This window comes from Pangasianodon hypophthalmus, chromosome 16 (genome assembly GCF_027358585.1).
Source record: "Pangasianodon hypophthalmus isolate fPanHyp1 chromosome 16, fPanHyp1.pri, whole genome shotgun sequence".
In the NCBI taxonomy this organism is placed as follows: Eukaryota; Metazoa; Chordata; class Actinopteri; order Siluriformes; family Pangasiidae; genus Pangasianodon; species Pangasianodon hypophthalmus.
The window spans coordinates 10,693,901-10,721,669 of NC_069725.1; the positions used below are offsets into that span (position 1 = coordinate 10,693,901).

The 27,769-nt window shown below is 37.9% G+C and overlaps 3 protein-coding genes and 1 long non-coding RNA gene across 8 annotated transcripts; 2 read left to right on the forward strand and 2 right to left on the reverse strand.

Annotated features, from left to right (window-relative positions):
• The first annotated feature begins 838 nt into the window (after window positions 1-838).
• Window positions 839-2,606, forward strand: LOC117599292 (uncharacterized). The gene is made up of 2 exons (XR_004579750.1): window positions 839-1,139; window positions 2,414-2,606. It is a non-coding gene; the product is annotated as an uncharacterized LOC117599292 (long non-coding RNA).
• Window positions 1,624-6,269, reverse strand: LOC113530767 (troponin C, skeletal muscle). Its single transcript, XM_026921073.3, has 6 exons — window positions 6,104-6,269; window positions 4,193-4,247; window positions 3,748-3,891; window positions 3,464-3,578; window positions 2,330-2,466; window positions 1,624-2,032 (listed from the first exon to the last, which is right to left on the reverse strand). The coding sequence occupies exons 1-6, from the start codon at window positions 6,104-6,106 to the stop codon at window positions 2,001-2,003; spliced, it is 486 nt and encodes a 161-aa protein (XP_026776874.1). The 5' UTR covers window positions 6,107-6,269; the 3' UTR covers window positions 1,624-2,000.
• A 6,210-nt stretch (window positions 6,270-12,479) lies between these two features.
• Window positions 12,480-14,837, reverse strand: sinup (siaz-interacting nuclear protein). 3 transcript variants are annotated; one of them, XR_008304331.1, is made up of 5 exons: window positions 14,707-14,837; window positions 14,476-14,608; window positions 14,304-14,400; window positions 13,028-13,163; window positions 12,480-12,688 (listed from the first exon to the last, which is right to left on the reverse strand). XR_008304331.1 is itself a non-coding variant. In XM_034312148.2 (5 exons), exons 1-5 carry the CDS (start codon window positions 14,768-14,770, stop codon window positions 12,578-12,580), a joined length of 525 nt encoding a protein of 174 aa, XP_034168039.1. In that variant the 5' UTR covers window positions 14,771-14,837; the 3' UTR covers window positions 12,480-12,577. The 3 variants fall into 3 exon arrangements, 2 of the variants coding, with proteins under 2 accessions (XP_034168039.1, XP_034168040.1); XM_034312148.2 differs by having other exon boundaries at window positions 14,492-14,608; XM_034312149.2 differs by having other exon boundaries at window positions 14,594-14,608; window positions 14,707-14,817.
• Window positions 14,344-27,768, forward strand: si:rp71-17i16.5 (phosphatidylinositol 4,5-bisphosphate 3-kinase catalytic subunit gamma isoform). 3 transcript variants are annotated; one of them, XM_053240996.1, is made up of 11 exons: window positions 14,344-14,464; window positions 17,488-17,601; window positions 19,657-21,629; window positions 22,498-22,563; window positions 23,988-24,386; window positions 24,537-24,683; window positions 24,829-24,919; window positions 25,429-25,559; window positions 25,775-25,886; window positions 26,028-26,185; window positions 27,315-27,767. In XM_053240996.1, the coding sequence occupies exons 3-11, from the start codon at window positions 19,662-19,664 to the stop codon at window positions 27,570-27,572; spliced, it is 3,330 nt and encodes a 1,109-aa protein (XP_053096971.1). In that variant the 5' UTR covers window positions 14,344-14,464; window positions 17,488-17,601; window positions 19,657-19,661; the 3' UTR covers window positions 27,573-27,767. The 3 variants fall into 3 exon arrangements, with proteins under 3 accessions (XP_053096971.1, XP_026776867.3, XP_026776866.3); XM_026921066.3 differs by lacking the exons at window positions 14,344-14,464; window positions 17,488-17,601 and having other exon boundaries at window positions 19,107-21,629; window positions 23,988-24,213; window positions 24,292-24,386; window positions 27,315-27,765; XM_026921065.3 differs by lacking the exons at window positions 14,344-14,464; window positions 17,488-17,601 and having other exon boundaries at window positions 19,107-21,629; window positions 27,315-27,768.
• The last annotated feature ends 1 nt before the right edge of the window (window position 27,769 follows it).

Below are 27,769 nucleotides of genomic sequence, written 5' to 3' on the forward strand. Positions count from 1 at the left end.
TGTTAAAATGTTAAATAAGCAGCAAATGATCAAAAGGAGTCAGTTAGTTGTGATGAGAGTTTGGAGATGCAGTGATAGTATCCTTGCTCCCAAGTCACAGAGTAGGCCTACTATACTACCAAATAGTAACTGTTTTATTCATCCATTCATAACCGCTTTATCCTGGTCAGGGTCATGGTGGATCCCGAGCCTATCCTGGGAGCAGGAATACAGTGTGGATGGTATGCTAGATACAATTACAAAAAACAAAACAAAACAAACAAACAAAAATAGTCTATTTTTACTGACCAAGGCAGGAGTGTGAGAACTGTTAGATCCAAGCAATGTGATTTTATACCGGACAGAAAGGGGATTTGGAAATGTTTTCACTTCATACTTTATGCTACCCAGCCATGATTTGATCAGACTAATGCAATGCTCTAAAGACAATCTACTAGTAAAGATTACTAAACAGTGTAGCATGTTGTCATTGTTGGTAATTGCAATTTATATGAATAATAGGCTGATTGGATTATTTGTTAAGTGAACATAAACTCAGGAGAGGTGCTGTGCCCTGTGTCATGAGCAGAAATAAACCCCAGTGAAAAAGTGCTGTCATGCAGAACTCCAGTGTGCCCTGAATAGCAAATGATATTAATGCTATGTGAGGATGTCTCAAGCTACGTCCCGCCCTTTCCAAACAAACAGCGCAGGTAGCTAGCTCAAGACATCACACTCCTTGTATGGCATGTGTTTCCTGAGTGGGGAGTGTCTATTGGAGAATTAGAAGGAGGGGTGATCAGGCGTGTGTGTATGTGTTATGAGGTGCAGCCAAAATCTAATAGGGTGAGAAATGGGAGGAGGTAAAAATTATATACCCTGCATCAGAAGTGCAATGTTTTAAAAAGAGAATTTGAGGGTGGTGTGCACCACAAGGATAATGGCAACCTGTTGTAAAGCATCGCAACATGCCACACAGAGGACGCTCCTGAAGATGGTGCTTGAATCACCATTCACATGAGAGGATGACATACAAATGCCAAAGGATCGTATGACTAGGCAGCACAAAGAAGAGAAAAAAGAACACATTTTGGGTTTACGCTCCCATTTTCCATTTTGGATGAAAATGGTCTCAACACACAACCTAGTGTGGTGTTTTGGTAAGTTTAGTCTCTGGGGATCAACTGTAATCTCTTTGCATAGTAACATGCATGGCTGTGTGAAGATCCCTGAAAGTATCTTACTTAAGGAGGTTGTCTTTAGAAACCTAATAGGAGAAGGAGACTCTTGTATAAGGACAAGGACCATGCTGTTATAGCGGTTATAGTAGAAGAAGCAAAGGAACACTGGGCAAGGACAAACCATGGAACCACTCTGTACAGCATAATGTCAGAAATTTGATTTCCTTGACGCTTTGATTATGGTGGTCTAAAGGGGTTGGATCAGATAGGAGCATCGCTTGATCACATTCTTTACAGTAATTGTTAATAGTAATATCTGCTTCTGCTATTCAAACTGAGAATGACAACTGTCATATAGTGAAACAGCAAATCTTAGAAAAAGCACATCATTGCACAAATACTTCTGAACGTGCACTGTAACCAGTAGATGGTAGGACCTCTTATTTACCATGACACCAAGACATAAAGGCAGACTGAGTCTGGTTTATTTAGGAACACTACAGGGGGGGGGCAAGTAGGGCAAAAGGAGGGTAAGGTTTTCAAGGAGGGGTAGATCATATGTCATGAAGAAACTGGAGCATAGTGGCAATGAGGTGGGGGTGTGTGTGAAGCTGAATTCCTCTTAAAAGGGTTTGATAGTTATTTATAGCCATTTCCACTGTCCCAAAGAGAAAGTTCCAGAAGGATGTTGCCACTGTATCTTCCCATCTATTCCACATTGTCCATGAGACAAGCTTTCTTCCATGACTCTTCCATGAGTTTATCTTTCTGCCAGGTTGTTTCATGAAGTTGTTGAATTATGATTGGAGGCCAAAGATGAAAGGGTGGAATGTGACATCTTTACTGAATGTTCTCCATCATTTTCAAAAACTCTGGAAAAGGAAAAATCCAAAAAAGATAATTACACTTATGTTATTATATCTTTGCCAGCCATGTATGAATTTCAAAAGTTTATTGTGTAATGCACCTTTTGCTGTGAAAATGTTTATAGTAAACCAAAATATGGCATATGTAATTCCAAGATTAGTGGAATGTAGGAAGTGTAGGAATGTGTTTTTCTATTAAGATATGAGAATGCAAATATAATTTGTATTTATTAAAATTAAATACACAATAAAGGAAGTAAGAATTAGCTTTGGGTGTGTTTACATGACTGGTGTTCATTTTACCATCAAAGTCAATTTTGCCATCTTTGTTTGTGTCTCCATCTGTCATGAGCTCTTCTATCTCCTCCTCTGTTATTGGCTCCCCAGTGGAACGAAGGATGTCAGCAAACTCTTCACGGTCAATGAATCCATCTCCGTTCCTGTTTTTTCATACCACAAAGAACAGCAATGAAACCCCACAGAAAGAACACATCCTTAGTATAACCTAGTCACTGGAAACCGCTCCATTTTATAAAACTAATCAGAGATGGAAGGAATTAAAGAGTTTCACATTTTTGAACAGTGCTCCTCAGTAGTCACATTTCACATCATCACATAGTGCACAGTTGCCAAGAAGTAGCATTCAAAAATTAAGTTTAAAAGAGTAAAAAGAGTAAAATTAAGATTAAAAATATTTTTAATATCTATTTAATAATAAATATCTATTTAATAATAAATAATAGATTTGGGCTGTGATGTTTCATGCTTTTGTACATGTAATCTTGGCTTCAAGCATGAGGAGCTTAACATCATGCACTAACTGAAACAGTGTTTTGGCCCTTAGTTAAAAAAATACATTTTGAATAAAGATGCAGTCCATTTCTGAAAAAGCTTCTATTCTGAACATATGGATATCTGATTTTGTAACACAGATGAACTTTTTAAATGTGGTCATTACATTAACATCTTTACATTAGCATATTGTGACTTTGGCTTTAAGAAGATTGTCTTTGCCATTCAATCTTAAACTCTTAAGAAACCATACAATACTAAGATCATGATATTACCTATACACACTGTATATAATTAAAGTGTACAATATATCTGGATTTCTCAGGCAGATTAGTCAGTTGTACTAAAGCATCTGACTCTACAGTGACAATCTACTATGTGATATATTAAAAACCTTAACACACATTTGTATGTTACTTGCTAACAATATTGGATTGGATTATATCCAATCCAAGAAGTGGTTAGCATTAGGACTGGCTGAATCCAGTCCAGAAACCAAAAATCTGATGAGAGCCTTTGTAATTTCTGCCTCTGTGGTAGAGCCTTACATAAATATTTAAGTAAAAAAATCTTCCTTGATCCCTTGTGGAATAAATACAATTAGTCTATCCAGTGACCGTTATCTCCGTAAAGTAGTTTCCATACTTGTCAAAGACACGGAAGCATTCAGACAGCTCTTCCTCGCTCTTGCCTGCCTGATCTTCTTTCATCTGTTGCACCATCATCACCAAGAACTCCTCAAAGTCAATAGTGCCGCTGCCTGATGCAACACAATTCATTTTATTTCATGGTCAGATGAGAAACAATGCACAGATTGCCTCTGATGTATCCAGTTTACAGGGAAAAAATATTTTGAGAGCTACCATGTTTTTAAAAAAGGCTGTTTCAAGCGCACCAGCTGATATCTGATTATTCAGGTAAAACCATACCATCTTCATCAACCTCCTCAATGATGGCATCCAGCTCCTCTCTACTTGGATTCTGACCCAACATCCTCATTACGGTTCCCAACTCCTTGGTGCTGATGTCGCCGCCTCCATCAGTATCAAACATATCGAAGGCAGCCTTGAACTCTACAGTAACAAATGAATAGATCAAAGCATGAAATATGATAAAGATTATATGTGGCATCATGTTATCCCTGTTCTATAGTTTATTTACTCCTCAATCATACATAATCAACAGTGCAGTCTCCATCTTTAAATATATATTAACATGTTTGCATGATTTGTGTGTATGCACCAGTGGCTTATTGTATCTGAAATTCTACAGCTTCCTCCATCCAAATTATTTTATTAATCATGTAGTTAGATTTAGAGCTAACAAATGTGAACATAATCAGAGACCCTGTCATGCACACCATAAGCGACTCACCAGCGATCATCTCCTCGCTCAGGAAGGAGCGGGCATCAGTCTGGGCTTCAGTCGGCTACAAAAATGGTGAAGATGGAAAAAAGAATGGGAGTGTTTGAAGAGGGAGAGAGAAAGACTGCATGAGAAACCATAATGAAATTATAGTGCAATTTGACTTACAAACCATTTGCATAGATAATGGAGAAAGCACACTTTGCTATCATTTAATTAAGATACAGTTAGTGCTGAAGCTCTGAATTGAAGGTTCCACAGGAAAGCAATATTTCTTTGACAATATTTTTATGTGTGTCATAGTAAAGAGTAGTGCACACTAAAGTAAAATTCATTTTAATACCATATTTGATGACCAATAATCTGACTTAAGTTATATGTTTAGTGTATACTGCCCACACATCAAAATCTCAAGTGTTGAATTAACACCTACATTATTACACTAAATTGGTTAAAAATGTTACTTCAACAGCATGGATTTTTCAGTATAAATTCTACTTAACTACTGTAGCAAGCTGCAAAACCTGAAGTGATGCAAATATGAAATGATCAGCATTAGTTTTTATTATGAATTATATTACAGTATACAGTATATTTAACACCAACACCACTAAAGTGAAACTAGCCCACTTGATTTGGAATGAGAGATGTTTCGTATTTTATTCTTGTGAATCAAGAAAATGCTCTGCTACAAAATTCCATCAAATCAAATACATTTCATTCAACAATGAAACTGAATCCAGACACAGCACAGTGTCTGTTCACTGTTAATGTTCACAGCACAGACATGCAGCTGCATTTATTCTTTCAGTGGGAAAGACGCAACGCTTTTGCCTTCCTTTCGACTTGATGACATCTAGTCTGCAAATGCAGGCTCAAACAGATTCCTATTTAACCTTACTGATATTACCAAGTGCAATAAGATAAATAAACTTTGAACACACCTGGCCTCCAAAAAGCCAGAGATCTTAACACTTGAGCACATTCCACAACTGTGTATTCAGTGCACTAATATAGCTCTAATTAATTCCCTCAGCAGCTGAGGAGAGTTCCAGAAGAAGACTGGCATTAAGATAATGCTCCTTCTCCTCACATGTCCTCTTGTCAATCATCTCTGCAATTTATCACATCACAAATGCCAAAGTGTACTTTTACTCTCTCTCTCTCTCTCTCACCCAGGCTCACATACATCTTCAGTTTGCACAAATGTAACAGACACCACATTGACAAACAAAAAGAAATCTTTAGTTCACCAGCAACTACCTGTTTTCTGCCACTTTAAGCTTTAGATTCCTTTAAAGCTCTTACTATTGTAAACAAATTATTTCCTATTCTTTTTCTGATTCTACAGTTATTTTCATAAATCCATAGCATTAGGCTTCTGTCATGTGTTCTACTAAATCAGGCGGAGGAAAAAGTCCTGCAAAACAACCGAGCACTGTTTTACATCACTCAGAAGAATATCGAATGAATGTTGTTATTTCCTCTTCATACATACATTACCTCTGTGCCTCACACATCGAAATTGTCATCATATCATCAGGAGGAGAACAAGAGCTCAAAAGTCAGAATAACACCAGAAAAGCCTGTCCACTGTTTGTTTAAATACACCTTAGATGGCGTACGTGTCTCCATCACGATAATGACAGTAATGACACTCTAAAACCAATAACACAACAACTAGCACAGGATTGAGGAGAAATCAATTGTACAACTATGATAATTTGGTGTAGGACCTTAAAAACAGCAAGACATTCTCAGTTTTATCCATCCTATGCATGGATAATCAGATGCAGCATCTTCAGAACAGTCCCACTCTAAAAAAAATCTTTATAGCTGCAGTAAAAGCTCCTCTGAATGTTCTTCTCCATTTGTATGAAGTCCACATGACTAAACTGTAGCCCACTGTGATCCTCTTACCATGTTGAGGGCCTGTTGAATACAATGAGTTTGATTGAAGAACAACAGAAAGAATAGGATCTTTGTTTCCCACAAGTGTCCAACCAAGGAGCTGCACACTCCCCTAATAAATACCCCCTCACGTCTACCTGTTTTCCAGAAAGTTCAGGATTGGGCTAGAAGCTCTAGACTGGGGACTTATTGACCAATGTGTGCCCTGTTTTGATCAAAAGCACCACCCCTGTCCTTGCATCCTACTTTAATACTTTACGTCCCCTGAGAAAACTCTATTGACCCATATTTAGATAATGCCCCAATGCCATTTATCAAGAAAAAAGCTGAGGGCGGGGGGACACTGAGAGGTTATTTTAGCAGTGGATAAACAGAGATTCTTCCAACAGCAGATGGACACTAGTCATCACATACAGACACACATACACACACATACACACACGTACACACACGCGTTTATCCAGTGAAATAGGAGATGGGTAAGATTTGTGGCATTACACACGATACATTTCTTCGCCTTAGCTGCCAATCAGCTGTGTATATGGAGGTGTGTATCTGAAACTGAAGTTAGAGCTTTTGCAGTAATACACTGAAGTGAGACAAAGGGATGTCCCCATGAGTCACAACAAAGAAATCTTCATTCTCCAATCAGGGAAATTTGTGTTGGAATCAACCTGCATTTAGACAGCAGCATACAATTATCCTGACAACATATTATATATAGTACATACACACATACGTACATACATCCACATGCCTGAGTGTCAGCAATAGCATAAAACAACAAATTCCACAGCCTGACACATGTACCATACTGCACAGTCCCAGCATTATTGATCAGCACACAGTATTGCACAGTTCTCTGGATCTTGCTATTTAAATTTCTTTCATTGAAGCTGGTCCAAATGTCACTTTGCACTTTGGCACACAGATGATCATATATTAATGTAAAGAATGACTGAGAAAGCTAGGATGAGAGTAGAGTATACTAAAAATCTTTGATTCCAATATTATATTAACAATTTCCCAGTTTTAGCCAAAATTCTTCATTGTCCTCTCTCACTGTCATTGAGATATTTAGTACCACAGCAAAGAAGTTACTTATCAGCCACTTATCTCCTTCTCCACATCTCCTTCTCCACATCATTTGCAATCTATACTAGCTGGATCTGATTTCATGCACTAATCCTTAGCTAGTTTCCCTTGCTTTGCTCATTTATCTAGACCAAGAGCTGAGTCTCAATATTAACAGTGAAATAGTCTGGCCACGAATATATAAACACACAAATGAGCATAAAAAGCTATAGTCAAAGTTATAGGTAACAATCAATTCTGATGGCATGAAATGAACACATCTCTGTCATGGACTAGCATGGTGGCCCAAAAAGAATTGTTCACAGTGTAATGAGTTCGTAATCACTTGCTGTGAATGTGGGGTGTGAAGACGTTGCTGCCAGGAGTTTATGATAATTATGAGCTAACATCAGACATCTCTCTCTCTCTCTCTCTCTCTCTCTCTCTATGCTTAAGCAAATTAATGTTTGTCATGACTATTGGGGTAAAATTCATACTGATTTTTAAAAATGGATTTTTTTTTTCTGACCTTTAATTCTGAAATAATTGAAATGAATAATGAAGTTACTGGGTGTTCCTTCATGCACATGGACCAGTCCATAATGAAAATATCCTCATATAATACAGTCACTAAACTGACAGTAATTAGCTTAACTATTTAAATGTCTACATCTGTGGCATACCCAGTAATTAATTTCATGGGGGAATGAGGAAATATGCATATAACATAAATGACATTTTACTTCATAAAACCAGATCTACCTAAAAACAAATGCATGATTCTGATGGTTAATCCTGTTTCTCTGCACAGTGGGTGGTAACCAGTGAACTGAGATTAAACAGAGTAGAGGAAGTGTTCAGTGGACTATGAACAACAGCACTGCTCAAAACAATGTTAACTGACATGTACATAATCACAGACATTGTATCTATGTTTTGCTAATCATCCATGAATACTCATTTGGAATGGTCATAAAATATTTCATTTTTTTGCCACTAGCCTATCCCAAAAAGACTAGGTACGAGGCAGAAATACACCCTGGATGGGAAGACACTGTGCACACACATTCATACGCTCATTCACACCAATTTCGAGTCGCCAATCTACCTACTGGCATGCTTTTGGGAAGTGAGAGGAAACCAGAAAAAACCTGGAGGAACCACTTACCAGACAACAGACAGAGCTCAGTATCGCAGTCAATTCAATTCAAATCAGATCAGGTAATCTGCCTAATACCCAATTAAAAACTACAACTATAACAGTAGTAGCTGATGGTGATCTAAACCATTTTTTAAAATAGCCATCAAATAAATAGCCATTTATCACAGAGATGAGCCATAATTTTAGTTTGCTTATACATTCCACTCATCTGATTATGTTCTCTTTTGCATACATTTCATGTTTGTAGTTCTAAAACTATATTTCAGTAATATTCAAGAATTTTCAATAAAATATTCAGAATATTAAAGAGGTCAGGTGAATGAGAAAACAGAGGTCTATTTGAATAGTGTAATCCTTTGTTTGTGCTGCTGTAATGCTGAAATATTCAACCTCTTTGCAAGATCAGTATCTTCATTGATTCGGGGACAGTTGCTTCAAGAGTTTGCAGATATGTATATCCTGTGTCACTTACTGCTACCTAGCCAGAAGGCATAATTCAAACCCCATGCTTCATATGTAGGGCAAAGGGTCTTTTCCAAATGTTTCTTGTTTCCTCAGATTTTCTTAAATCCCAGCACTCAGAAAAACCAGAATGTTTCTGACTTATGATACATTTGTTTTGGGTGTTTTTGACATCCAGAACATTTCTGCATTGTAGTTTTTAACAGCCGTGGTTTGTGGGATCTACCTTCACAAATCAGAATCATTAGTTGAACGATATTCCAATATAAAGTAATGCTAATATTTAACACAATGTCTTAATGATGTTTCTTGCAGAAGGTCCATATTAACTTCCTCTGGTTGCGCACTGGCCATTATACTGATAACCCTGCAGATTACTATAATGCCCAGCTATAAAAAAAAATCATGTTCCAAAATATAACCCTGAAATCCAACAAATATTCATTATCTAATAAGTAACCCATGTTTATGGCCTCTGTCACACTTACAAATTATTGACCATGACAGTTAAGATTTACTGAAAAGATTAATACAAACTGTTTGTTAATATCTAAGTAGTTTTATGTGAAAAGCTACATGCAGTATAATATGCAGTACTTTTTTTTTTTTTTGCAAAGCTTCTGGTTCCCTGTAACTGTTGCACCTGTCCAGGTTGTCCAGATAGTAGATTTGAATTTTCAAGCTAGATTAATTTAGAAACCTTCATATAGCCACATACTTAGTGTTATTTCAGCATGATTTTCCTTTTTTAGTCATCATATATGTACATAGAGAACACCAAACACACCGTGAAAGCTTTGACTTTAACATGTTTTGACACGCCGCATGGCCTTTCAGCTCCTTCTATCTTTCAATGATACCATGTTTATGAAATTTACAATAAAGTTAGTTATGTGGACATTTAGGTACAGTGTTTGTCTCAGTGTGTACTGATCCCAGATTACCCAAAAGATACAGATGAATCAGTACAAATGAATATAAGTCTCTGAGAAGCAGGTGGATTGAGGGAAAAGTAAAGCTCATTCATTTGATACCGAGTTGCCTGTCACTTAATGTATTTGTGCAATACTTGTGTGTTGCTTGGAGCCATGTATGTGGGAGAGACAGGCTACAACACACACACACACACACACACACCAGTTATAGTGATTTGACAGCTCAGTTAACAGGCATCTCGTCTCCTTGAGTAGGTGTTTAAGCCATTTCAGAGGCTTAAGCTCAGGTGACGGACAGCACCAGGTGGCGGATAGACACTCGCTCACTAACTCACTCTCACTTGATCTCTCTCGGCGCTCCACCTATTTTCCACACTCTATTCTTGGACATTCTTGAGAGGAGCAGCTGTAGCCTGGAGACCAACTTGAGACATGATTCAAACTAAATAAGGGAAGCGGAGCTGAGACCCTCCACCTCGTCCCCTCCTCAGACCCTTTCACCCATGTGTCCTTGAAGTCAACAGTGTTGCAAGAGTGGGTCAAGATGGATTAACACTACCTGAACAAAGACTTTTAGAAAAGAGGACTAATATTGTTTTGGCATCTTGGTTTTTCAGTTACAATCATGATATTCATATACAGATGTACTACTTATAAATTTTAAATTCAAATGGATTGATTGGGTGCATATTTTTATAACAAACTTTCACCATCTCCAACACTGCCTTCATAATCAGCACACAAAACAAGTTAAAGGCCAGTAATGTTTAATGCTGCCATAAATATGAGCAGGGGAGCACATGGAAGACATGACTATTTGAGTGATTTAGTTCACAAATAACTAAATTATAATATATAATTTAAATTATAGTTATATCTCAAGACATTGAGAAAGTTGCGAAATAAGATCATTACCATGACAAAACTGTCATTGAGAGGACATATTGATGGTAACTCCATATACTGTATACTGTGCATTGGTTTGTGCATCATAGATTTGTTGAGCCTATGTAACCTCTTTTAATTATAACTAGAAAGTAAAATAATGTAATATATTATTATTTTTTATGCCTATTCAAAGATTACCACTGATGTGATATACTAAGGAAAACTTACAAAAACTTAAAGACACAAAAGGGCTAATGACAGAGAATGTAAAGTTTTATTTGAATGATTTTGAAATATTTTGTCTTCAATTTTGCTGTGACAACCTTGGAAAACTAGAATTTCAATTCTCTGGTAAACCATGATCTGTTCTTCATTTCAGAACATGCAATAAAACATCTAACCTAAGATTATTTCATTTTAGCTGACAATTAAATACAAATATTCAACTTTTTTTTCCCTAACAAAATTAGTTTCAGATTTTTTCCTCTAAAACTATTACTAAATATTGTAAAATTCCAAATGTATGAGCAAATATAAAAGGTCACACAGGCTCAGATTTGATTTACCACGTTTACTGTGTGGTATTTAGGTGTGATGTCCTGACTAGATGTAGTTACAATGTGAATGCACATTTTTAGGCACTGAACAGGTTTAAACCATCTGACTCTAGGTAATTAAGACAAAACAGTGAGCTAGTCTATGTAGCTCAGAATAGTGAGAAACACAAAATTTCACAAAGAGAAACGCTGAAGGTAAGCTTGAATAAGCAGGGCTGAAATTCAAGTAATTTGAGCAACTGTGCTTTGTTACTGTGCTTAAGTATTGTTTATACTTTTACTTAAGTGATATTGAGATTTAATACTTGTACTCTTAATTACATTTCTGAGAAAAACCACCTTTTACCCCTAACATGTTTATTTAGACCATCAAAGTACTTATTACAAATCTCAAAGGTTCTCTCCAATCTTCTTGCATCGAGCCAGTGACTGTAGACTATACATCAATCAAATAGGCTCTTGCACATTTCAACATTTTTTTATTAACATTTTAAGCATCCATTGCAGTTCATAAATGTACAAAAAGCTATCAAGAGTCATGCCATTTGACTCATCTGTTGTGACGTTCACCTGCTACACAACACAGTTAGCGCTATAGCTATTCATGTGCATCTGAAGATGGGGATGAGCGCCCCTGGCTGTACCGCAGTAAAATATTTCTATATACTGGAGTAAACGAGGACTTAATGAGGCATCTCCTTTGCTTACCTAGAAGGTATGCAATCCAAAATGGCATAACTAACTTTTGTCTAAAAGCAGGTCCCATGAAAACATTACTTAATTTGGTCTGCTTTTCATCTACAGTTTATTACACTTAAAAATACCATTTTACTTTTACCTGAGTATATATCCTTTTTTCTCCCCCAACCCTTTAAATAAGGCAGTGGACATGAAGAGGTCAAACTAACCAAAGATGGGGTAAAAAATTAAAACAAGACTAAAGACAGAGCCCCTACAGGTTAAAAGTGTGTGCAGGAGTGATGAAAGGCAAAAGACTCCACTCTAGAGTGTATACAAAATATTAAACCACCACCCAAATGTCACTTTTGCTTAATCTTGATTGGCAACAAATCTAAATTTACATCTACAGCCATGCTGCAGTTCTGCATTTCACCTCAGTCCTGCACTCCAGCCAACCAGAGAGATTTAAAAGCCAGTCTTGCCTTTAAAACTGCACTGATCTGTTGATTTAACATTCATATCTAATGAAATTTGCTTACTCATTTAGTTTGAGTACAACATTAAAACAGCTCTCATGTTTCCTTATTTCACATTTAAAATGTGTCAAATCAAAAGTGAGACACTGCTTGGTAAACATTCCCTTGGATAGTTTTATTATACAAAACATTGTAAAATTAGATTTATTAAAGATATATACATCTAAAAGACATTTTTTCATCTACTTTCATGGGTCACCACTGGAGAAGGGCGATCGGGGGACTGTGAGTTGACGTGTGCTCTGCTTCGGTACCAGTGGTTTGTACTTCCTCACTGGGTTGGCTCTAAACGTGACTGCCTTTAAACAGCAACAAGACAAGGTAAAATTAGTCCTCCTGACACATATACATACATTATATATACATATACATACATTATATATATATATACATACATTATATATATATATATATATATATATATATATATATATATATATATATATATATATATATATATATATATATATATATATATATACACATACACACACATATACATACACACATACATATACATATATATATATATATATATATATACACATATACATATATATATATAAATAAATAAACAAACAGGAAAGCAAGAGCTATATGAATGAAACAGGCAAGTGACTGAAGGCAGAAAAACCAACCACTGCAAGACGACTTTCCTCCATCAGCCTCAGCTTCTCCAGCTTCCGCTCACGTGCAACTCTTCGCATGGAGTCACGCAAATCAAAGGAGAAGGGAGAGAACCGAGTGCAGTTCCTCCTGGACATGTGCCTTGACCTTCAGTCCATGAAAGAAAGATCAATGTTTTTTTAAAAAAATTAAAAAAATATATATTTTTAAAAAAGGGTAGTTTGCTTATCTACTGTGAAGCAGAAGGACTGAAACAGATCACATTGCATCTAGAATTTATACATGGTGATTCAGTACATTCAAGGTCAGGTATACACTCACTGTTCACTTTATTAGGGACACTGTAGATAACTGCATGAATGTGCAGGTGTAACCACCCAGTGATGTAGCATCAATCTGTGACATTGCATGGATATTGGTATCAGATGTGTTGGTCTGAACATTTCAGAAACTGCTGATCTAGGATTCTCAAACACCTTTAAGAGGTCAGAGGAAAAATGGCCAGATTGGTTTGAGCTGCCAGGAAGGATATAGTAACTCAAGCACTCTTTACAACCGTGGTGTGCACAAAAGCATCTCAGCATGCACAACACATTCAACCTTGAGGTGGATGGGCTACAACGGAATACCACATTGGGTTCCACTCCTGTCAGTCTCAGATTCCTGTTCTTGGCTATCATGGGCACGGACTTACCGAAACTGGACAGTTGAAGACTGGAAGACGACCAGGTGAATTGTTTTTTTTTTAATCTTCAATTGTCCAGTTTGGGTAAGTCTGTGCCCATGAGAGCCTCAGATTCTTTTTCTTGGCAGACAGGAGTGGAATCTGATGTGGTATTCTGCTGTTGCAGTCTATCCAAACTCTAGAGACTTGTGTGTTAAATTCCCAGGAGATCAGCAGTTTCTGAAACTCAAACAACCCTTCTGGTACCAACAACTATGCCACAATCAATCTAAGTCAGATCACACTTTCTTCCTTCTGATGTTTGAAGTGAATTAACTGAAGCTCTTGACCTGCATCTGGAGGATTTATGCACAGTGCTGCTTCCTGATTGGCTGATTAGATAACTGCATAAATGAGCAGGTGTACAGGTGTTCCTAATAAAGTGAATGGTGAGTGTACACGAACTTCTCCCTTTCAATTTGATATTTAAAACGCTTAAGTTTAGACCTCGCCTTGGAATTATGTTTAAAAAAAAAAAAAAAACTAGGGGAAAACTGAGGAAACTTGAGTAAAGTGCAGATGTGAGTGTGACTTAAGCTCTGATGAGAAAGGAAAGGTCTAACCTGAGCTGTGGGGAGGGGGAGGGGGAGGAAATGTCGTCTGGGCTTCTTCTAGGTGACGATAAAGACGTTGGAGCAGGAGACAGCGGGCGAGTCTGACCTAAAACAACGCGTTAATGTTATCAGATAAAGCAGAACAGTGGAAGAGAACAGAGCTAGAAACAGTAAGTGGTACAGGCTGGCTGATGTACTCATGTCAGAGCTCCCACTCCTCGGTAAAGGGTGGACAGCGGCTACAGAGAGACAGGGCCTGGAGCGCCACTCAAACTTCGGCCTCCAAACTTCACTCGTACCTGCGTGTTCCTTTTCTAAGAACAGCAAAAGCACCAGAAGATATTTTAACTTGTTTTTTTTTCCCAAGTTTTTATGCTGTAGTCTCTTTTCGCTTCCAGTTAAAGAGACCAACCTGCAGAGTCTACAGCATTTCCAACATCAAGGCCCGCGGCGTTTTCAGCCATGTTACCTGACATACTTAACCCGCCTCAGCGTCTATTCCAAACGTTAGCGGAAGTACGCCGGGGTTCTTATACTGCGTCAGGCGACATGGCGGACCAATCAGACCACACCCGTCAAATCAATTAGTCATTTGTGATTGAGCGCTGTAGATTAGCCCCGCCCAACTTTTCAAATATCTCCAATCTTTCCCCTCAGTTGTCCAGTAGGTGGCGGTCTGCACATTCAATTCGTGATCATCCGCCATAAATTTATAGAAAAAAGAAAATAAAAACTTATAAATTAACTTATTTATGATTTTCAGGTAAGTAGCAATCAATTATGATTTTCAGGTAAGTTGTAAAACCAGAATTTGATCACTTAAAATATAATAAAACAAAACAGTAGAGCAGCAGAGGAGTATTTAAATAAGTTTAAAAAAAAACAACTGTGTAAATATATAACAACTGTAGAAAACACAGAAATATAGATTTATGTGCAAAATGGGACAGACTATAACCAGTTACACTCATATGCAGGTTATAACAGTGTGCAAAAATGTTGTTGTGCAGCATTGGATTGAACATAATTCTTAAAGTCTTCCAAGAGGTAGTGCAGAAAAGCTGATGTTATGTGCAGAGTTGTTCAGCCTGATGACTGCAGGTAGAAAGGACCTGCAAATTTATTTAAAGTTAAATACAAAACTAAAAACTCACTCATTCATTCATCTTTGGTAACCACTTTAGGGTTAGGGTGCTGGTGGATCCAGTGCCTATCCTGGGAACACTGGGTGTGACATGGGAATACACCCTGAATGGGATGCAAGGCCATTGCAGGGCACCGTGCACACACACACACTCACACACACACACACACACACACACACAATTTAGAGTAGCCAGTCCACCTACTGGCATGTTTTGGGAGGTGGGAAGAACATGCGTAGAAGCTCCACAAAGACAACCCAAGCTTCAGATCAGACCAGAGATCTGGAGCTGTGAGACAGCAAGGCTATAGTACCTGCTGCACCACCATTTCAACTTTACATTTCATTAGATTGTGGAATTAAAAGTACAAGAAAGAATCACAAATGAGAGACATAGTGGCTACACACACTGATTTTGGTTATTCATCGTAAATAAGTGCTCTTTTTGCCAGTAAGGAACCAAGGAACGTAAGCAAACATTAACCAATGCTAACTAACAAGAGTGATATAAATTAGCTTGCATGCTAAAAACTAGCAGTCCTGTTTGCAGCAATAGATATTAAGTCACATGTTTTTATATTTAAGGCAGAATTTTTAAAGAAGAGCTTTTTTTAATTTTATGTTTTTCCCCCTACTTTATAGTGTAACACTACGGTTGTAGTTTGTTGTTACCTTGTTAACTGTTTGGAATTGCTAGGAATTTTATTCAACTGCTTGAGATCATCTTGCAAAGAAGTTACCATATTCAAAAGAGTCACCTTCGATGTATTAAAGTGAAGTGAAAAACATGAAGTATTTGAAAACCGTTCATACAATAATGAAGTAGTTGATTCATACAGTAATGAAGTAATATGGCAGAAACCAGAAATGTCAATGTAACCACCATAAACAATAGCTATTCCTGTTCCTCTGAAAGTGTTGATTCTCTGTAGGAACCACATCATTTGCATAGAATGCTCAACTAAGGTTCCTGAGGGTTAGATACAGATTTACATTTTATTTGTTTGATTTATTTGTTTTAGTGGTTATTTGAGTTACAGTAGCCTTCTGTTCAGCTTGAACCAGTCTGGTCATTCTCATATGACCTCGCTCATCAGCAAAGCATTTTCACCCAAAGAGCTTCAGCTCACTGGATGTTTTTTTTTTTTTTGTCATTCGTGCCATTTTGTGTAAACCCTAAAGACCCTAATTTTTTTCTTCGCATATCCCAGCTTGTTAGGTAATTGGGGTGAGTGCGCAGGGTCAGCCATGATGTATGATGTAAATTTAAGCTTCATTTTCTCCACTATTAACTCCCCAGCCATTTTAAATTGCCCAGATCAGTTATGCCCCACTGCAGTAATGATTTATGGCATATAAATTGGATTTTGGATATGACTTACCTGAGAGACTTAAGGCTGCAAATCTTGTCTGGGTCTGGGTGTGTGTACAGGCTGTTCACACTCAGACATCATCATAGAAAGATGCAGCACAAACACACTGCTACAACCCTTCAAGAAAATCCTGTTTTGCTACCACCTGGAAAGGATTTTAGTGCTTTTTTGTTTCCTCTAACACATGCCTCAAATCTCTTTTTGTTGGTGAAGATTTCTGATTTAACAGGCACAGGTTTGATAGTGGTTGCAAATATTTTTTTTTTGTTCTCACATATTTTATTGACAGCTGCCAGAATGTAATGTACTTACAAATACTGCAAAAAAGTTTCCTGAATTAAAAATTGGTGGCTCCACCTTTAAGTCCATGAGTAAACATGACTAGTTCATGTGCAACAGCAAGAAATTGCTTTATTGTTGCATATGCTTTGGAGGGAGCTACGTTATCATTATACTTCCTACTTTCGGTGGCACACAATGGCCTGTAAGCGGAACTGCCTATAAACTCAAAACAGGCAGAAATAAACTGCATTGCATACAACAAAGTATTTTTAGGCTCTCTTTATGTAGGACTGCCCATGTGATTAAAAATCCAAGTTTACCAGAAAGATAACACAGGGCTTTATGTGAAATCAATATGAGGAAGGCGATCATGACAGATTTTTCTTCCTTGCAGGTATAAAGAATGAGGAAGTAAAAACCCACACTGCAAACATTCCAATTATACTGAACTCTTACTGTAAGGGAAATGATATGCACACACGCTAGAGACGGACTGACAAAATCTCAGGTAAGAATTATTATTTGTCATTTTTAAACTTAAAGTAGCAAGTTAAATTTAACTTACTGTATAGCTGTAAAGAATAGGAGATGATACACGTTTACTTCATTTAATAACATATTTATGACTATTGACTCTAAAAGCCAATACAGAAATTTAAATCAAATAAATACCTGCCATTCAGAATGCTGTACAATGCACTTTAGCTAATAGTTAGAAACCCAGGAAAAAAATAAATCAGATGTTTTTTCCCTGAAATTATACATCACATTAGGTCGCACTGTTTTGTCTCTCTATAGATAGATAGCAGGGAAGGGTTAAGCTTAAATTTAAGCCTGGTACACAGCATAAAGAAATGGTTTTAGGAATCATTTCACTCTATGTAGCAATGTCAGAAGCTATTTGTTACATAATTTGGTCACTACAGTGCAAAACCATATCAGGATTATAGTATCTGTAATATAAATGCAGATTAAATGCAAAACACATGATACAAAAACCCATGCTGCATTTAGAACAGAATAAAATTAGATTCTCAGACCACGTCAAAAGCTCTAAGATCCAATTTAGCCAGGTGTTATACAAGATGCAGTGCAATTGAGCCCTCTCTCCAAGCACATTTGACAACCTAAACAGTGCCTGATCTGCTCGACCAGTCTTTAGTTCTTGTGCCCAAACTGTAGTATATAGTCAATAAGACATTTTGAAGATATGAAGATACAAACTGAAAACATATTACTGATGATAAGCTGATTTGCATATTACTGGTGATACAGCAGTTGGATTTCACTTACTCACTGGAGACACACTTACACTACAAATGTTAATGCATGTAGTAAAAATACTGACAAGATACAATACAGATACAACATGCAAGAAATGGCAAGGTGTAAAAAAAAAAAAAGGAAGTGCTTGCAGAGTACTTCATTTATTAGTTATATTTCGGATGGGTCTTTATAGCACACACTGCAAAATGATATATAATGTATAATGTCAAATTCCATTTGTATAAAAGATGTTTGCATCACAACAGGGATTTTAGTTTTTGATCTAAAAAATGGAAATAAAAAAATAAACAATTAAAACATGTTATTTTACATTTACAAGCTGTTTAATAACTGTAAAAATTGTAATAATACAAATATTGAATTGTATGTTACAACTCAGAGCTATGTACTAGAGATCTATTCATTTTCCAAACATCGATTTAAGGTTTTCACATACTGTATGAGTTTATACATATGCATATCCCTTTCATACATAGCGTCCACATTTATGGCTGTATTTAAATACAAGAAAACATATCACCTCCACTCCAGAAAGATATGTTTGGTGCAGAAACAAGACAGCTTATCACCCAAAGAACATCAAACCAACAGAGAAGCATGGTGGTGGCAGTATCGTTACGCGGCTGCTTCTCTTCAGCTGGAACTAAGGGTGTAGTCAAGAAGGAAGTAATCATTTGTAGCTCCAAATTCCAATCTATTTTGGCACAAAACCCTCAGGCCTCTGTTAGACAGCTGTAGATGAAGAAATATTTCACCTTCCAGAAACAATCATGACCCAAAGCACACATTCAAGTCAACAAAGGAATAGCTTCAGAAGAAGAAGAAGATCAAAGTTTTGGAATGGCCCAATCAAAGCACAGATCTAAATCCTATCAAAAACCTGTGGAATGACTTGAAGCGGGCCGTGCACAGGAGATCCCCTTGCAAGCTAATAGATTAGTGGAATAAAATTGCCAAATCAAGATGTGCAAAGTTGGTAGACTCTTAAAAAAAAAAGACTGAGTCCTGTATTACAAACAAAAGGTGCGTTAACAAAGTATTAGTTAGGGATGTGCACACTTATGCAACCAGGTTATTTTTTTCTTTTTTTCCTAAAACATTTAATTTGTTTTTCACTTGAATTTTATTGATTCTCTAGATCTGATATGATTTATCTTGGCTTCAATGTTTATATCACAAATCCTGCGATTTTAATAGGGATGTGTAGACTTTCTATATCCACTATATGCATGTATGTATGTATACCATAAAATTTATCATGAAGATATCATTTCAGGAGGTATGGCGATGAAATGGCAGCAAAGAGTATCCACATCTAAAATAACTTCTGAACATCTGCACTGCGCTGAGCACAGCCTGTTGTTTATGTGCGAGTTACCCACCAAGGAGGGACCTCAGGTTGCAAGGGAACAAGAAGCTGTAGAAGTGAAACTCCCAGCCCAGTGCACTGTAGAGCAGCTTCGCCTGGTGCTTTGCATGCGTGTACAGGAGACCAGGAAGTTCCAAGATCCATTTGGGCTTCTCGATCCTGAAAAGTATAGCCTATTGTACACAAAGGGGGAAGATCAATATGAAATTTATGATGACTGTCAGGTGCTGAAAACGCTGGATGCACCCTGGTTTCAAAACAATGAGGGATACCAAACAGTCCAGATTACAGTATTGGCAAAGCAGGATAACCCGGAGGAGAGGATGGAATACCAGCAGATTCTAAATGAACTAATCGGTTACGATTTTGACTGTGCAGCAGGTAATCGTTTAAGTGAGCTGAGTTTCACCCGCAGAAAGTTTGCCACACCACGTAAGGAAGAATTAAAAAAACGGGATCCTCTGGCTTATGCTACAGAGCCCTGGACAACTTCTGCACCAATTCCAAAAGACCAGCAAGATCAACTCAAACGCAAGCTACCAGTAACTGTAAATTACAATGATATAAGTATACATGTTAAAGCTGATTTGTTTAATACTCCTAGTGACCTCCTTATGGTTCTTTGGGAATCAATGCTTTCAAAAGACCAGTGTTTTTTGAAATGGTCAGCTAATCATGTTCTCAAAGTCTGTGGCAGAGAGGAGTTCCTGTGTGGAGATTTCCAACTTTCAGACTTTCTCTGGGTTCGACACTGCCTGAAAAATGTGAAGGAGCTTCACCTCAATGTGGTTGCCATAGCCTCACTTCCAGATGATGCAGTAAGAAAGGAATACTGGCCCCAGGTTGACAGTCTTACAGGTCTCTCTAGTTCCCATGAAGAAATCTCATTTGCGGGGAAAGAAATGGAAGAAATTGTAATGATATCCCTTTGGGATTGTGAGAGGAACTTAAGGGTAAAGCTCCTTGGGATTGATATTCCTGAGTTGCCAAGCAAAATCCCTCAACATATTTATGTAGAGGCTTCAATTATTTATGGCAGTAAGGTGGTATCATCAGTTTGTTCCTTGTCAAAAGAATTTGCAGAAGAGGTCTTGTGGAACACTTGGCTGGAGTTTGATATCCCTCTGAAAGATATCCCTCGTGGAGCTAAACTAGGCTTCACAATTAATGCCAGCAGCATGGATACAGCCCCCACTAGAGAATCTAAGTCCTCTTACCCCGGATACAAAGTTCCAGATTACCAGAAAGGAAAAGGGAAAGTATTATATTTTGTAAACCTTCAGCTGATTGATCACAGATCTCTTCTAAGCCAAGGGTCCCATACGTTGCACATGTGGTCCTTCCCAGAACAGGAAGAAGAAGCATTCACCTATGAGGCAGACAAACTCTCTACTGCCACCAACCCTGATGTGGCCAAATCCATGGCAATCACATTTCTACTGGATCGCTACAGCTTCTCTGTTGTGCTACCCCATAGCAGGGTGTCATCTGAAATCATGCCTTCTACTGTAATCTCTACTTCAACTAATCCCAGCTCACCTCTTCATGTGACTGGATCCAGCCAATCCTTGCCAGGTCATATGTCTTTACAAGCAAACTCTTTAGACAAACACTGCCTGAAAAGGTTCAGGGAAGTGAGTGTTCGTTATGCTTCAAACCTTCCTCAGTTTCTCCGCACAGTAGATTGGTTGGATCCCAGTGCTGTCCAGGATGTTCACTGGCTACTGAGTCACTGGGAGCCTGATGACTTGGAACTGCCTGTTGCTTTGGAGCTGCTTAGTGTTGATTACACAGATGAGAAGGTTCGAAGGTTGGCTGTCCAAAGATTGGAGATGATGTCCAATGAGGAGGTACTAAGATACCTACTGCAACTAGTACAGGTAAGAAGGCATATAGAGTCTAAAAGCCCACCTGATGAGTTTCCGAGTCACTTTCAAGATCATTGATAGTTCAACTACTTGATTAGAGTATAAATTTTATGTAAAATTGAACCTCAAACTCCAAGAGGAATACACTGGATAGACTCTTTACAAAACTGAACTAGGATGTTGTGATTCAAATGAGAATGCCTACTTAATTGTATCTTTTATATCTGACTTTATATAATTATATCTGACTAGAAGATTTATGGATAGGATAGGACTTTTCATTTGCCCTCTTGCAGGTACTGAAACTTAAACAATAAAGTGACAAGTGTTGTAATTTTTTTCATTCACCTAATGTTATTGCCTTCTTAACTTTATAAGACATAATTACAAATATTAATGTCTATTAAAATATTTGATCAATTAGACATTAAGGTCCAATTAGTTCCAACATAACATTAAACATGTAATAGCCACATTAGCAGAAATTAACATTATTTATGCAGCAGTTAGCCTTTTTTGTAATAATATATCATACATACATATATTTTTCAAGTCTGACACAGGGTTTTTTTAAGCACTGCAGCAAAGACTTCATCTCAGCAAACAATACAGCTCTGAACTACAGCAACTCTAATGGGGCAAATAAACAAGACTATTCTTATGTTTTAAAGGCAATACTAATTTTAAAGTAAAATGTGTCATACCACAATACACCAAATGTACCTATAAGCAGGCTGAATCTAGGACCTATGTCTTATTAACAAGTGTTACTTACTAGCTGTATTATACAGCATATCCTACATATCACATATTATGAGTACTTATTTATTCACCTTTGTACAATTCAACAATATGTCATGCCACATTATCTTTTTCGTAGACCCTCAAGGTAGAACCATACCATGACAGCTATCTGGCAAGATTCCTAATTCAGAGGGCACTCAGGGTAAGTCAGCTGCAAAACTGTTTACCTCAAAAAAAAGTATCTGATAGCACTACAAATCATAGCATGAAGCTTACACTTACTGGCCATTTTTATTAGGAAGTCCATACTAATACTAAACATTGGTGGTGGAAACAATTCTTTGAGATTCTGGCTCATGTTGATATGATTGCATCACATGATTGCTTCAGATTTGTCAGTTCCACATTCAAGCTGTGAATCCTCCATTCTACTACATCCCAAAGGTGCTCTGTTGGATCCGGATCTGGTGACTGGGGAGGCCAATGAATGTTCATGGAACCAGGTTGAGATGACTTATGCATTGCAAAAAATGGGCCATAAATAGGCCATCTCAGATAGACTGTGGTATTCCAACAATGCTCGATTGGTTTTAAGGGCACAAGGCACACTGGGTCCATTGATTCATGTGGCTGATGCCAAATTCTGAATGTTGCAGCAGCAGTTGATATTCATCTGATCAGTTGACGCTTTTCCAATCTTCAACTGTCCAATTTTGATGAGCCTGTGCCCACTGTGTGACAATTTTCACTGTTAAAAGTGCTATATAAATACATTGAAAAAAATTTCACTGTAGCCCCAAATTCCTGTTCTTAGCTGACTGGAGTGGAACCTATGTGGTTTTCAGCTGTTGGAGTCTATTCACCTCATGGTTCGAGTTGTTGTGCATTCTGAGATGAGTTTCTGCTCACAGCGGTTGTAAAGAGTGCTTATTTGACTTACAGTAGTCTTGCTATCAGCTTTAGCCAGTTTGGCCATTCTCCTCTGACCTCTCTCATCAACAATCAGAAATACTGTTCATTTTTTATGCCTCTGCCATTGAGTGGTGGAGGCATTATATTTTTGAGTTGTCCATCCGTCCATCCATCCATGTGTCCGAGATTCTCATTAACACAAACACAGTCCATTCAAGCATTTGTCTGAAATTCTTGTTAGTGCGGTATCTCAAGGACAAGTAGTTCTCGTATGTCTGTAGGATTTACATGGAATTATCATTGTAACCAGCAGTTGAACTGATTAGATTTTAATCCAAACAGAGTCAATGTCCCAGGAACATCAAATGAAATAGTTTTTCATCTGAAGTATATTTTAAGGGTATTTCTGGCATACAAGTGAGTAACAAGTAGGATCAGACTTGTTGGCAGAGGCGTCCCCATCGACACAGTCAAGTACTATTTGTTTTTCAGATTCTGAAACCCTCAATCGAGCCTGTCTGGCACCAACAACCATGCCACAGTCACCTACATCTTGACCTACTGTATATCTGCATGATTTTATGCATTGCGCTGCTGCCACACTATTGGCTGATTAGATACTTGCACAAATGAGCAGAGGTACAGGTGTTCCTAATAAAGTGGCTGGTTAATGTATATGATGGCATGCTTTAACAGTCAAAATTTGTAACACAGAGCAAGCGAGTTGGACACTTCTTCTTCTGGTACTTGCGGAGTGAGGTGGCAGGTTGCCCATTTTTCCGCCAGCGTATGGCAGTCATATTGGAAGCGTACCTCCTGGGCTGTGGTGAGGCTATGCTGACGAGTTTACAGCATCAAGTTCAAGTTGTCAAGATCCTGCATGAAGTGGCTATCAGGGTGAAGACACTGTATCCAGAAAAAAGCACTCTTTCAACTTTAGGTAACAAGCAAACAATTTCTTTCAAAATTCATAATAAAATGAATGAATGTAATTCTTATTGCTGTCTCTCTATATCAGCTGCTCAGAAACTTCAAGAAATACTGCAGGAGTATAGTTTCCCTCCTGAATTCCAGGTGCCTTTTGATCCAAGGGTCAGGGCAGGTGCAATCCTTGTGAGTTCCATACAGTTTTTTGAAAAAATTGTGAGGTATAATTTGATTTTTTTTTTTCAGATTTGAAATGGTCACATTTTAAAATGAAGTCTTGAGCTTTTTAACGTTTTAAGTGTTAGCTCCTAACCAGACACACAACACATATTACAGCTGAAGGAATGTAAAGTGATGGCTTCCAAAAAGAAGCCCCTCTGGCTTGAGTTCTCCCATGTGGAGTCAGAGGCAGCAGCTGGTTGTCCAGTGGGTATCATCTTTAAGCAAGGCGATGACCTTAGACAGGACATGCTCATCATTCAGGTAGATTTCATAATTCAGCCTAAACAGAACTGTAAAATACATCTATGTGGTTGCCAAATGCTAATTCATATTCTCATGAATTCTCATTTTATCATATCCATGTCTCATAAAACTTGAACATATATGGTTTCATACTGCTTTATAGACACTGATGGTGATGGACTCAATTTGGCAGGAAAACTGCTTGGATCTCAACCTGATGCCCTATGGCTGTATATCAACAGGATATCAAATAGGTACATAAGAAGTAGGGGTGTAATTCAAAGCTGCTATCTGAATTCATACCCGTTTAGTGCTCCAAGTACTTGTATCTGTATCTGTATTCACATTCATACCCGAAGCGGGCATGACCTAAACCTGAAGTGTATCTGAGCGCTCCCTGAGCATCATATCTGACCGCTCACTTTCACCGACATGAAAGTAAGAACCTTCTGCTCGAGCGACATCTTTCTCGCGTCCCATGGGACCCCAGTCCCAATGCACACCTTTAGTCTTAACCAGAAGTCCTGTTAACCTTTCTGGCAAGCCTTCTTAAAAAACAAATAGTGCACCTCCTATATATAATATATATCTGTATTATTATCCATTTAAACACATTATCTGTTCATTCAGAATAAAGTAATCATACTCACGTACATCCATAATAAGAACAATCCTACTCTTCTGAGTCAAACACAGATATTATCTTCATAGTTTAAATTCAACCTATGTAAAACTCTGGTTATATGTGTTTTTTCTCATGTAGGTATGATTGAGATTGTGAGAGATGCTGTTACAATCGCTGCTATTCAGAGGATTCAAGGTGGGACAACAGGAGCATTCAAAAATAATGCCCTGTTTGAGTGGCTCAAGGGAATGTGTCCCCTACAGGAGAAGGTATAGTGCTAGTAAAGTTATCACCCATACCCACACTGCTGGACTTGTGTGCTCTTGTACTGTAAATGATCCATTTTTTATGATTTCCCTCAAACTGAGCATCTTCATTAATTATTGAATTGTGATAAAAGAGTAAGTGCTAATTTCTGTTCTCAAATCCAAAAAAACTTTTTTCTTGTGTTCCATGTTGCCGTGTTCCACCGTTCTTGCTCCAGCACTATCAGGCAATGGAGAAGTTTGTCACTTCGTGTGCAGGCTACTGTGTGGCCACGTATGTGTTGGGCATTGGTGATCGGCACAATGACAATATAATGATAACAAACCAAGGTAAGGAAAAGCACTAGTAGAGACAATTCTAGTAATAAAAGATGATCTAGTCTCAAGAACCATTTACACACAATGCAACACTAATGCACTTCAAAATGATTTAATTTCAGTTCTTCATGTGAGTTGTGTTGTCATTCAAAGGGAATCTGTTCCACATTGATTTCGGGCACATCCTGGGCAACACCAAGAGCTTCTTGGGTGTGAGCAGAGAAAGGGTCCCCTTTGTCCTCACTCCCGACTTTCTGTATGTTATGGGTAGAGTGAATAAACATTCAAGCCTCTACTTCCAGAGATTTAAGGTTTGTGCAATTTCTCAAAATATCTCCAGCACTGTAATATTATTAAGGGTGTAAACTGTGTATGAAATGTGTGCATGTGAAACCTGGCATTCACAATCAAGCTACCCACTGTAAATTCCTCTAATCTGAATCCCTTTTAAGAGCAACAATGACTTAGATGTTGGAGAGCTTTGTACGCATGATCTCAATATACAGTATCTGGAAGCTGAGCTTTAAACTTGTTCATCACTTAACAAATCCAAAGTATTGCATATATAGAGCAGAAGACCACACTGGGTTCCACTCCTCTCAGTTTGAGGCTAAAGTGGACACAGATTCACTGAAACAGTTGAAGATTGAGCAAACACTGACTGGTCTTTTTCCAGTCTTCAATTTAGGTGAATTTGTGTCCATTGTAGCTTCAGATTCCTGTTCTTCATTGACAGGAGTGGAACCTGATGCTACTTTCTGCTTTTATAGCCCATCCACCTCAAGGTTTGATGTATTGTGCATTCAGAGATGCTCTTCTGTTCCCCACAGTTGTAAAGGTGATTATTTGTGTCATAATAGCCTTCCTGTCAGCTCAAACCAGTCTGGTTCTACTCTGACCATTCTCTCTCATCAACAAGCTGGATTTAGTAAAAAAATAAGCATAGTATGCAAAGTTTGCAGAGAACCAGTATGTTTTGGACAATAGTCCTTCATAAGGTGTGCAAGCAAAGTGCTTCTGAGGCTTTAGGAGGTGAAAACCATACACCTATATACAGTAGCTAATAGTCTGCACTTACAAACTTCTTGTCTTGGTAGCAAATCTGGCAACAGCTTTCAAAAGCAGACAAATCCAGGATTATGCCAACTCAAACAGTCAACAATCCAGTCCACCTAATTCAGTAATTCACATACGCTGGTTTATGAAGTCAATTCAAGCAGATATCTTGTGTTTTTTTTGTTTTTTTTTCAAAAGTATGATTTAATTAAAGTTAATCCCTCAATTAAATTCTGGGTATTATCTGTGATTTGTCCTAAATGCCCCTACACCTTGGATTTTACAGTATTTTACAGTATTTACCATATGTAAGACTTATTTATGTCTGATATACAGAACACAAGGGACAAGCAGCTATTGTTCTATTCTCTTCTTATCACACAGGACACTTGTATACAGGCCTACTTGTCTCTGCGCAACCAGTCCCGCCTGCTGGTCACCCTCTTCTCCCTCATGCTGCTGACAGGAATCCCCGAGCTCAGCACGGCACAGGATATGCGCTACCTGCGTAATGCACTACAGGAAGACCAGAATGAGGAAGAGGCTCGGCAGCACTTCCTGCAGCAGATTGCTTTATGTGAGCAAAAGGGCTGGACTGTCCAAGCTAACTGGTGGATCCACTTGATGGCTGGCATCAAGTAAACTGAAGGAGCAACTGATGTCTGATGTGTTTTTTTTTTCCTTTTGGATTGCATAGTACTTTTGTGTGTTTGGTTTGTGGCTTGTGTTGTTTAATGTGGCTAAGAAGCGTCATGCCAAAATGACTTGATAAATAGTGAAACTAAACTAATGAATAAACTGGTGTTTACATACAATTTGTTCCCGATATTTTTAGAAAA

Excerpts from the sequence above, each read along its gene's own strand:
- LOC113530767 (XM_026921073.3), bottom strand. Across the intron at positions 3,579-3,747 it reads TGAGGAGGTTGATGAAGATG|GCAGCGGCACTATTGACTTT; the intron begins GTATGGTTTTAC and ends GTGTTGCATCAG. Across the intron at positions 2,033-2,329 it reads TGGCAAAATTGACTTTGATG|AGTTTTTGAAAATGATGGAG; the intron begins GTAAAATGAACA and ends TTCCTTTTCCAG.
- sinup (XM_034312148.2), bottom strand. The coding sequence starts at position 14,770 with ATGTCAGGTAACATGGCTGAAAACGCCGCGGGCCTTGATGTTGGAAAT. Across the intron at positions 14,609-14,706 it reads AAATGCTGTAGACTCTGCAG|AAAAGGAACACGCAGGTACG; the intron begins GTTGGTCTCTTT and ends TGCTGTTCTTAG. Across the intron at positions 14,401-14,491 it reads GAGTGGGAGCTCTGACATGA|GTCAGACTCGCCCGCTGTCT; the intron begins GTACATCAGCCA and ends GCGTTGTTTTAG.
- si:rp71-17i16.5 (XM_026921065.3), top strand. The coding sequence starts at position 19,614 with ATGTATGTATACCATAAAATTTATCATGAAGATATCATTTCAGGAGGT. Across the intron at positions 22,564-23,987 it reads TAATTCAGAGGGCACTCAGG|AGCAAGCGAGTTGGACACTT; the intron begins GTAAGTCAGCTG and ends TTTGTAACACAG. Across the intron at positions 26,186-27,314 it reads TCTACTTCCAGAGATTTAAG|GACACTTGTATACAGGCCTA; the intron begins GTTTGTGCAATT and ends CTTATCACACAG.